Raw genomic sequence first — 12,077 nt, 5'->3', positions numbered from 1 at the left:
GAGATTTTTCACATATGTCCTTGCTTAATAACCGAAATAGGTCTCGCAGAATTCAAATTATCTCCGTAACTGAAGTTTTCCTGAACCTCTAATATACTTTCCCAAATTTTGGCGGTTTCCCAAAATTAATCTATTAGTTTTTCAATGGCTATAGCTATTGAAAAGTCTTAATTAATAGTTACTCGAAAGTGGCAAAACACTAAAGGCATCTCTTTCTTTAGGCATTTAGACGAGGGCTAACCTCTCTAAGGAAAGGGATGCCATCGTGAAGGACTACCTAACGAAAACTAGTTCCTATTTACTTAACACTTATGCAGCGAGTCCGTTTACCATGGATCGAACTCGGCGTCAACTCCCACTATTCAGCGGTCTTAACCATTCTGCCATTACTGGGCCCTTTTATCGAGCAGCTAGTAATGATGGATTAATAAATGAAGGATTTAATGTGTCATTATTAACAGGCCTGCGATTTTCGCTAAAGATGAAATCGGTAGAATTTAAAAATAAAATTAGTGCAAAGTTAAAAGTAATGCCAAGTACTTCGTAGTTAACTTTGATCAAAAGGAACTTTTTTTTTAAAAAATCAAAGAACCAATGATTTTTGTTCTTTATAATTTTCCCTTATTCTGTAGCATAAGCATAAAATAAAATATGTAACAGGTTTTCTTTAATTAATTTAATTAAATAGCATAAGTGAAATGTGTAAAATAATATTTTTAGCATTCATGACGTTTTTAATCATTGGGATAAAAATAAAATTGTGGAGTGCTCACCTACAAAACGTATGACGATTGTTTGGTATCATTAATAGTATCATTAGTAGAATTTTAAGCAAAAACAGAAGTGATAGTATCGGTAAAGTCGATGAATGTTGTTAGTTCGGTTCGAGGTTCGAATCCCGCGAACAGGGTGGCTGCATGGCCGTTTCAGTGGTTTTCACGTGTGTAACGTGTATACAAACCTGTTTTCCTTGGAAAGTCCTCCACGAATACATCCCTCCCTAGGCAGATAGTCCTCGATGCTTTCCCATAATCACATAAAACAAACAATCCTTTAGCAGATAACCCTCGAGTGATTTGTCATAATTAAATAAACCAAAACCAAATCGACAATATTGATTAAAAATTCTCCACTGTTTAACGGCATTATTTATTTTATTTTTATCCCTTGTGATCAAGAATATTTTGATAGCTAAAAAATATTTTTTAAAAAATTTTTGTGCATTTAACTGTACTTTAAAACGTAACATATTTTAATGAGTATTTTATCTTCTCTTTAAACTGATGTAATAAACTTAATCAATCCTCTAAATATAATGCAGGCACGCAGCACTCTTTGAAGAAATGGACCTCTTTAAAAATTTGTCCAGTTAGTTTTTGAGGGGATTAGGATCCTATCTATGCTTCTTCACTACACTGTTCAACATTATGCGCATATTTCCTGTTAATTTCTGTATAGCGAGGAGAGGAAAAGAATTAAAACGTGCAGCGACATCAGGAAATCTCTATCAAACGTGATAATGCTGTAGTTAGGGGAGCTGAAGTAGCATACGTACCAAGCTACAATTTCCGCCATTTTGGATCTTTTTTGCCTTGTAGTGGAAAAATTCATTGCATTATACTCGTATCGATCCAACTGTAGTTATTATTTTACTGCTTTTGAATAACTGAAATAACCTTTCTTGTTTTATAATACCGTAAATAACTTCAGTTGTAATCGGTAGCTCAGTTGTATATGATAATAATTAAAGCAACAAAGTTTTTAGCCCAAGGGAGCGTTAGACCCAAAGGGCTTTTAGTCTCAAAACGACATTTTGCGTCATTTCACTTTCTGCGTTGGCTCACTTTTCAAACTGTTGTCACCAAATATTGTCGGCATGCATTATATTTCAAGAAACTAAATAATGAAGAATCTGCTTGAATGTTTCTTGCAGTCTGAAAAAACAACGACACCCAGAGCCATTCAATTTTGAATAACGTAGTCTTCCAACCGAACATGGGCACTTGAAAACCCGAATTTTGAATTTCGAATTTGTTTTCTGACCTATTTAAAATTCTGTAAAACTTTAACGAATTTTTGATTAACAAACTTAACGATTTCAACGCGAGCAATGGCAACCCTGTACGGGGGGGGGGATAAAAAAGGGAAAAACATTTTCATCTCCAGCGCAATAGACTGCGTATCGGAAATTCTAAACATAAGCTGTTTTTAAATATTTTGTCATTTTGCTGTTGAACTGAACTTTGTGGTTTAAGTGCGAAGAACGTGATATTTAATAAATAAATGTAACACACAAACCGTTTAAAAAACCGGGCCTTTTTGGGCGTAATGTAAAATCTGAAACCTTTCAGATTTTCTTATATATATATATATACATTTTCAAATTGTTTAACAACGTAGCGTTACATGTTATTGTTGTTGCTGTATTAATCTCCCTTGTCTGACGTCATCATCAGGACAAGCCCATGAAATTTGCTATGGCAAGGAGTACGTCTGTCGTTGGCAAGAACCCTGGGCACCGTACAGTTGACAGTATGATTTTGCTCAGCCCCCCCCCCCCAATTTTGAGAGAGAGCACCCGGGAGGATAGGTCTTATGATCTTCCACCCTCTTCCTCTACCACCAAACTACACAAGAGGATTTTCGGCTCCCTGTATGTTTAGAATGTAAATGTATAGTGTGCAAAGACACTATACATTTACAAACATCCATTCCTTCTCCAGGACTCGAACCTGGATCCCTCTTTACGGAACTTTTTAACTTTGGAGTTATACTGATTTTCAGTGAGCGATGTATTAGCCTGGTCTTGCCAGGTCCTTGATGTATCCCAAGTTCGGCCTGATGTTTTTGATTTCGCAGAGTGGTTTTCTCCCGTAGAGGTACATCTAAAAGGGAAAAGAAAGGGAAGCACCTTGCTTTTGGAGGTTAGCTGCTAGGCGGGTATGTTCAAAGAGGGAGGTACTCCTGAATGGTCCGTGATCTTATTTTAGAAGGGCGTATGCTAGGATGCGCGCAAAATTTTCAGGATTATTACAGATGGATTTATTTCTCGTTACGGTAGTCAGACTCACTAACCACTATCCCGTTTGGGCGGTGCGTAGCGTTACATATTCTTGCTTATCAAAATTGCTTATAAATCCTTAGCTAAAGAAAGATGCAATTCGAGTCGCTCAGAATAAGCAAAACAGAGTCTAAAGAATTCACCCGTGATCCAAAATGGCTGACGGAGTGAATGGATGTTTTTGGTATGATCAGAGCTAAGCTATTCCACAACGTGTACACCGAATGTTCCACGAATAAGAATAACAATGCTTTACACGGACAAGGGCGTGCCCAAGTGACTGCTTTGGTCTGTTAAAATAAAAAAAAATTGTTTTCAGATGAATTGCGTTTTTCTTAAAAATATCCGCATTTGCGTTCAGTGTCAAAACACAAGATACTTACAAGTTATCCTCTCGTCTTTTAAATATCGTACCTGCATTTGGGTATATTATTAAAATGAATGACTTTTTTCATTGCCCGGCGAAACCGGAGAAACAGTTTAGTTTATAGTCAGACATAGTGAACTCGTAAGTTGCATTCTCCCTCCCCCCCTAAAAACTCGCACTGACGTATAATTGGAAAACAGATGAAAAGGCGAGAGCCTGCCACGCAGAATTGGAAAATCAAAATCAAGCAGATGAGTTTGAGTCAGGACTGCTTACTCCAAACCTGCCAATTTCAAGGACAAACACTAGAAAATTTGGGAAAGGGGGGATCAGAAAAAGCTTCGAGCGAATAAAGAAAATTGTATCTCAATTTTTTAAAATCGATATATAGAGAAAAACACTAATAATAAAAGGTGGAAAATTAATATATATACGTTAGCTTTTGTTTTTTCTCAAACGTAATTTGTATGCACTCTGCTTTCGAACAGAGGTGTCCAACCTTTCAGCTTCCCTGACCACACTGGCAGAAGATGAGGTATGTTATTGCCTACAAATCATTTCTAATACCAGTGACAGGCCCACCAGCCGCCGAGCGGTTAAAGCCGCGGAACACTTGTAGTTCGGGCATAGGTTCGAGTCCGGCGAACGGGCTTGCTGCATGGGCATTTTCTCGTTTTTCCCCATGTTTAGCGTGGATACGAGCCAGTTTCCCAAAAAGACCTCCACGGGGCATCCCTCCCTTTCCGTGTAATGCCCAAGGGCGGAGCACGTAATAAGTAAAGAAAAAAAAGTAAAAATACCAATGACAGCGCGTGACCTCACAAATAAGTAATCGCGTATATTTCGGTGAAAATTTTCAGGTTTGCTGATGCTTGACCACTGAAAAAAATTTCTGAATTTCACTTCTAGGAGAAAAATATGGGGGTTTGACTGCGTTAATTGAAATTTGTTTAGTGCATATAATATATATTAGAATGCACGTATACAGAAAAATTTTAGGTTAATTATTAATTCGCTTGATTCATATGGCGAGCATTGTGGCCGAGTGGAAAAAAAAGAAAAAAAAAATATGTTAAATAATTTTTTAACTTTATTAATTTATGATTTTTTAATATAATGATAGCAAATTAGAATTATTTTGACATTGCATTTGGCTATTTTAGAAGTCAAACAACAACTCCTGTTCAGTCATTCTGATCTTATCTCATTCATTTGCACTTTGGCAGCTGAGGAAGATGGTTCGGTAGTAAAACCGTCGAAACTAATCCTAAAAATTTTGCAAATGTAGCACTGATTTTTGTTATTTGACTTTTAAAATAAACTTTGTTCGACGTGCTATTTTAACTTGAATTGTATTTGGCATTGCGTATTTTGACATTGTATTGATATTACATTAGACATTGCATATGTTATACATAAAATTTCATTATTAATTTTATTTATAATTGCAAAGATAACAAGAAATCATAAAACTAATGCAATATTTGACCTTGAATTTGAGAAACTAATGCATCAGTGCCCGATTCGACAAAAGTTCTAATTTTCCTGAGAATTGCATCTACAGAACTGGTTGCAATCCTCGGGAAATTTTTAAGGTGTTCATCCGATACTGTGGGTCTAATTTTGCTCTTAAAATGTTCCATTCTTGAAAGTAATTGTTCATATTAATGATGACATGAATAACGCATGACTGTGCAGCTAGACAGTCTCGTACGGGTAGGTATGATTTATGAAAGTCCATCAAAGCCACGTGATCAAATCAATCAACGTCAGGTAGCAACTTTATGCATTCTATTTGAAAAAATTTTTAACAGTGTCTTTACCGATTGTAAATGATACGACTGTAAAAATACAAAAATTCTGATTACTTTTCCGAAAAAATCTTGAAATTAATTTTTTCAAATTCTTGTATCAGATCGAAAAATAAGGCTACGTATTTTTTCCCCTCTTTAGGGTTATGTTTGTCCAAAGTGTTGAAATGTAAATAATTAGCATAAAGGGCGTTAGTCCGGGCTATTAATTTCATTTTGGCATTTTGCATCGATTCATTTTCTGCGTTGATTAAACTGTTGCCACCAACTATTACAGCTCTGTATTATATTTAAAGAAATAAAATAATGAACAATCTACATAAATGTATGTATGTTTCTCTCATTGTGATAAAACAACTGTACCTAGAGCCATTCAATGTTGAATAACGTAATCCTCCAGCGAATATGGGAATCTGGAAGCCGGAATTTGTATTACCTATTTCATATCTTGCCGGACATTAAAGAATTTTTAATTAAGAAACTCAACGATTTCAAAGAGCGAAGAATGGCAACACTGTACGGGGAGGGGAAAACTCTAGCGCGCGAGACTGTATATCGGAAATTCTAAAGATATGCTGAATTTAAAATTATTTTGCGATATTGCTCTTGAACTGAATTTTATGGTTTAAGTGGGAAGAACATGATATTTAATAAATAAAGGTAACACACAAAACGTTAAATAAAACGCCCCGTTAGGCGTAATTTAAAATCTGAAGGCTTTCAGATTTTTTTTTTTAATTGTTTGTATTTATTTGGCCACTCAAAACGCATCTTAGTTCGGTGCAGTTCGAAGCGTCAAATAGCTCGTTCGTCCATGTTGAGAGCCAGCCTCGAACCCGACCGCAACATTATCACCGGGATGGGGTCTTCGTAATTCTTTTGCGCTTCGCGCTCGCTTCTTGGGCCGCATGTGTTCTGCAGACGCACTGAACCAGCACCCCCTGGACTCTAGTTAGTTCTAGGAGGTGTTGACTGAACACCCTTGCTGTAGAATTTTTATTACTATATTATTTAAATTTCAGAATCAAGATATTTAGAAAATGTAGAATAATTTTAAATAACTGTTAAATTTTGTACACATGCCCTTGGAAAGTGTAGTTTTTTAGGAGTGGACATGCATGCAAAAAACTTCAGAATTAGACATTTTCTAGTTTACAGTCTATTCGTAGAATTCTACAAAGTTCAAACACTTTTAAAGCACTTTCAAGCGTTTTATTACTCTTACCAATGTTCAAGTTCGAAATTTTATGGAGTTTTTTTGAAAATCCGAAGTAATGAATTTTGGACGACTAACTTTTTGATAAATTCTAATTCTAGGATTGAATTTGCAACATTTTCTCTCTGTGCTAACGTCTGTAATGCTTGTTACCGTTTGGGGATGCAATAAAATTCCAAGTTTTCAGTTTTCCTCTGCTTATTCACGGCATCTAAACAGTTCTAAATACAAATATTATTTTTCATTGTTTTGAGTATTTTTAAATGCGGGAGGGGGGGCGAATAAAACGATCCGAAAATTTCAATTTACAGCCTAACTCTTTAAAACAACTTATGATTATTTTTTTTAACTTAAAAAGTACTAAATAATCATACAACTATTTCGTTCTGTTCTCAAATAAAAATAATAGTTAATAATAGCCATCTCATAAAAAAATCTTCACTTTTGAGTATGATTAAAACTCAAACTAAAAATAATTTAATTTAAAAAAAAAAGGGTCCATTTTTTGTGCCTGCATTTTTCCTTTTAAACCTAAAATTTTATAAATATGAAAAAAAAAAAAAAAAAAAAAAAAAAAAAAAAAAAAAAAAATTGGAATGTTATGTTGCGCTACCGTGCCATTTATAACCCATGCGTGTTAAGCAAGTGTTGCCATTATTCAGGACATAAAATTTTTATCTCCTAAACGGCATGGCAGTACCCGGTTTCCGGACTACTGCCTTTCAAGACAAGATCTTTTATTTATCTTTCTGTCTGTATTGTTTGGAACATTAAACGATTTTAAATCAATAGACGCACTTCTTAGTAATTTAAATTTTTAAAATAACCTATCTAAGTGAAGTAGTTTAAGATATATTTAACTGCAAAATATTCAAGTGATAGTGATGAATATTTACAGTGTTTTTGTAATTAATGAAATATGTTTCTAATGCCACGCATTATATTTCTCGAAAAATAATACATTTTTAAAACATTTTTTAAGTGATGGGATTTAAAAATGCATTTAATTTTTAATAGAGCTAATTGATCATTTTTATGAGTATTTACAGCAAAACATATGTAATACATGGGTTACAAACATCTTTGTATAAATTATTAAACAATATTCATAAAAAGATTTACTTTGAACGTTATATATTTTTACGCACGTCAGCACAAAATCGTTTTACTTCACCTATATTTTTTTATTTCAATTTTCAGTAGTTGTAAAGTCTTTCACGCGCTGTATGTGCGATGACCAAATTGTGTGTTATATATTTCGATTTAAATATTTGAGAGATTTATTTTACATTTGAAAACAGAAATTTGAAAAAAATATTTAAGAGACTTATTGGAAAGTCTGTTAAGCAAAAAGAAGTTTTTAAGTGATGCATCTCGACTGAAATGAATTAAAGATACGTAGATTTCACGATCCACTGAACCGCTTCTTGCTGACGGAAACGCCCCGACGCCGGCTTTCCAACCAATCACAACCCCGCAGCAACTGAATCTCTCTGCTGGGATCGATGCGGAGCTACCACATGGTGCTGCCACCTAGGAACCGGTAACCGCCACTCGTTATTACATCATGTTGTTGTTCTTAAACATTTTCGGTTCGAGGTTAAAATAACCGAAGGTTGTCGCAATCGAAAGAGGCCGAATCCTCCATAAATAAAGCTCCGCAGCGTAAAACAGGCGAGAAGGGCTTACGCGCATCCGGCGGATCCTCTTCTCTGCACCCGTCCTTGGGCCAATTGTGAACGGGCTATCCATCGTAATCTTTTAAACGCATCAACGAGTGCTGAGTGACAATCCGTGATTACGTATTCTCCTGCAGGCCGGGACCAAAGTCTTCTCTTTTCGGCGAGTGGGACCTCGGAAGAAGGAAGGAACATGATAGAGTTCCGACGCTTTAAAGAACTAGTGATCAAAAACAACAAAAACACCTCTTCCTTAAATTGACAACTCAGCGACTAGACTCCCATACAACAACAATCATCCACAGCATCGTGATCTTCAGGCATGGGTAAACCAGGAAGCAACAGCCCTATACGGCCAGTGGTGAAGGACCAGTTGCTTGCCAAGGAGTCCGAAGACATGCCCCTCAGGCCTGTCAAGGTGCAGGTCCCCAATGCGATACAGCCCCCTGATGGGGGTTGGGGGTGGATTGTTTGCCTAGCTTCTTTCTGGACCAATGGAACGATCTTCGGAATCATGAACTGTTTCGGGGTTCTGTATGTTAAGTTGAAGGATAAGTTTGGAGAGACGCATGAAGAAGCGGCTTTCGTCACGTGTGAGTTACAATTTATAATACTGCAAGCTTATTTTATTTAATTTTACTTTTATGTATATATATGAAATGAAATTAATGTAGGTTTTTTATTCGACGTTCCTTTAAAATTAATAGCTTACGTAAAATTGAGCAGAATGTGATTTGTTCGTTAATAACGTATTAAACTCAGTTTATTTATTGATTGTTAATTATCTCGTTAAAAGTAACAACAGCTAGGTAATTTTTCCGAATTAGGACAGATGTTCTTATTAAATTATTTTAATTATTTTTTCCTTATAAATTAATTATTATAAAAATTATTTTAATTAATTATTTTTACATTCTTTCATAATAATTCATATATTTCAATCACTCTTTGACTGGAATTGATTATTTATATAATTTGTTTTACTGAAAAGGAGATATTTTTTTTTCGAATAATTTATTTTACTGAAAAGTTATATTTTGTTTTACTATAAAGGCTATATTTTATCAGGCTATTTAAAGTACTGATTTGGCAATTATTGAATGACATTTTAAAAATTAGATTAATGATTTAAAAATTAAATTAGATTAATAAGCCATGAAAATTAGATTAACTCATTAGTATAAGTTCCTATGGAAACTAGATATGGAATTTACAAACAGAAACATTAAAAGGAAAAAAAAAACTGTACAGTATTTTTTTCTTTTTAAAACACATCACTTTTAAAAATATTTATTTCTAATTAGGTGGTAAAGTATTAAAAATAAACAAATAATAAAATACTGAAGTTTTGATTAAAACTGAATTCTGCTCGTAATTAATAGTACATGTAAAATTGAGTACAATATGATATTTTTTCATTTTTCACTTGTAGATTATTTAAAAAATACTTTTCTTACTAATGAGGTATTTCTCAATATCATATTAAACTGAGTAATTTTTTAATATAGTGGAATAAGAAATATTAACTCGGCTTTAGGGAAAATGCTTAATTCTTAAAGGTAAATTAAATATAATAATTTTTAATAACAATTTTAAATTTATTTTATTAAAGTAAAAGCTTTCCTCTATTTTTTTGGGGGGGGAGGTCTAGATTTGAATACATTCAATAATTTTGACGAATATTTATTTCTGTTTCATAAAATTTAAAACAAAAACATAAAAAAAATTATTAGACCAAAAAAAAATCTGAATTTGAATTAAAAACCCTCAAAAGAACATAGTTCCTGCTATTGATTTATAATATAGTTCCTCGTGCTTTCTATTGACCAATTCTTATACTTCTACCGAATTTTGTTATATCAGCCGTCAGGCTTTTATTTTAAAGAGAATTGTATGTAGAACATTAAAGACATTTCAAAATATTTCAAATTTCAACTCATAAGGCAAGACAATCAAAGTTTCAAAATAAAGTATGACCAGACCGTAATACAAGACATTACATCTACAACGACTACATTTTAATCGATCTGAACCCCACTGCGGAAAATACAGAAGAAACTATAGCGTGATTTTATTGATATGTCTTTTCTCTCTGTAGAATATTTCACGATAATACTTGAAATTAAATATATTATTTTCTGTATTTTATGCTTGTTTTGATAAAGAATTAATATTATACTTTTCAAATAATTGTTATAGTTTGCTTTCAGAAGTCAAACAACAAAAATCAGCGTTATATTTACAAAATAATAAAATCAAAGAACATAGTTCCTGCTATGTTCGTAATTAACAGTACAGTTCGTAATTAACAGTACAGTTCGTAATTAACAGTAACAGTTCGTAATTTTTTTTTTCCTGGAACTATGTTCTTTTGTAAATATAACGCTGATTTTTGTTGTTTGACTTCTGAATTAGTATTTATTCGGCGTGTTATTGTGTCTTAATTCTAGTTTGCTTTATCAGTTATTTCGTTTTTTAAACAAAGAATTTACAAAACTTGTGAATTAATTCTTTGACTTATTTATGTTGTTGCTAATTATCTTATTTACCGCGAATTGGTATGTTGTTGCTGATAAAAATCGATAACAACATTACATTATAGGAAAGTAAAATTAATGATGAAATGAACGGGCAATAAATTTTAGAATAGTGGGCCATGATGAATTTAAGAATTTATGTAGAAAGTGAATTTGAGTCTCAGAATTAAGTCATTTTAGAATGATACTTTGTTAGACATATTTTTAGCGGTCTTTTCCTAAATGTTTTGGGCCTGTACATTATGTTACGATTTGCCTTCTGCCGGACCTTACAGGCGTTGGTATTGCAGACGATATTTGTGTTGTTCACGCGATTCAGCTGAATAGATAGTTTTCAGGGAGCTGCCATTTTACCTTATGTAAGATATTTAATTTATCTTTGAAATTATAATTGTTTAATCGAGCCTTATATATTTATTTTATATATAAAAACAATAAATGTACTTTTTAAAGTAAATAAATCCTTATTTCATTTTTCAGAAAACTAATTGATGTAATGTAAGATATATTTAACTTTTTATTATCGCCAGCTGATTATGAGCATTTTCAGCATTATTGTAATTCACAAATGATGTTTTTGATGCCATATGTTCTATTCTTCGTTGAAAAATTGTATTTGTTTGGAGAGGACCATAAACACGCAAAGGGAGGAGTTAAAAGTTGCGCGTTAAGCTATTATGAAGCATCTAGGCTTTTGCATAAACTAAAGGCTTAGTCTCTCGTTATTAACGTTACAGAGAAATCTTCTTAAGACTATCATCCACAACGACTTGGATCTTCTGTGAGCGTAGTTACTTTAGAAAGGCATATTCAATATATATATTTAGTTAAATTTCAGAAATATTAATCATTTTCTGGTATATTTAAGGTGGTAGCAATGATGGATTTCACTGCGTATTGCGTTAGACATTGTTTTTAGTAATTAATAATGGTAAATAAATTAATAGTATAGATATTTATGGTATTAATTGATAGTATAGATATTAACGGTAATCTATACTACGAAATCTGTGCGCATCTGTCTGTCAGTCTGTTTGTAACATCATCTCATCCGGAACGGCGGGCAGTTGAGTTTAGAGACAGGTACCTCCAGATTCCACGAATTCGTGGGAAGCCATTTTTGGACCATTCTTACTTTCGTACGACTTCGTAGAGCTGAGATACACTCTTAAAACGCTAATTTTCACTCTCATTTTACCGAGTGGCAACAGTCTCGCGTGCCGGAGATAAAAATGCTTTATTTCGAAATGTGTTGTCATTGCTGGCTTCCAAATCGTAGAATTTGTTAATAAAAAATTTGTAAGTTTTACAAAATATGAGATAAAAATAGCACTGCCAAACATTAAACATATTATTATATATAAGGTCATATTCTGACGTTGAAGAAAGCACGCCATTCATTGTAC

At 33.4% G+C, this 12,077-nt stretch overlaps 1 protein-coding gene across 2 annotated transcripts in view; it reads left to right on the top strand.

The window, feature by feature from the left end:
• Positions 1 to 8,096: 8,096 nt before the first annotated feature.
• Positions 8,097 to 12,077, top strand: part of LOC118198941 (monocarboxylate transporter 10-like) — an 82,663-nt gene continuing 78,682 nt past the window's right edge. Inside the window, exon 1 of one of the 2 annotated variants that reach the window (XM_035370722.2) lies at positions 8,097 to 8,727. In XM_035370722.2, coding sequence (XP_035226613.1) covers positions 8,457 to 8,727 — 271 coding nt within the window. In that variant the 5' untranslated portion in view covers positions 8,097 to 8,456. The remainder of the gene's footprint in view (positions 8,728 to 12,077) is intronic. The other variant, XM_035370721.2, reaches the window with a different exon arrangement.

The sequence above is a fragment of the Stegodyphus dumicola genome, chromosome 6 (assembly GCF_044657685.1).
Source record: "Stegodyphus dumicola isolate Sdum_Otavi_A_Nest chromosome 6, ASM4465768v1".
NCBI lineage: Eukaryota > Metazoa > Arthropoda > Arachnida > Araneae > Eresidae > Stegodyphus > Stegodyphus dumicola.
The sequence above is the reverse complement of the archived record's forward strand: the minus strand, read 5'-3'. Positions and strand labels throughout refer to the sequence as shown.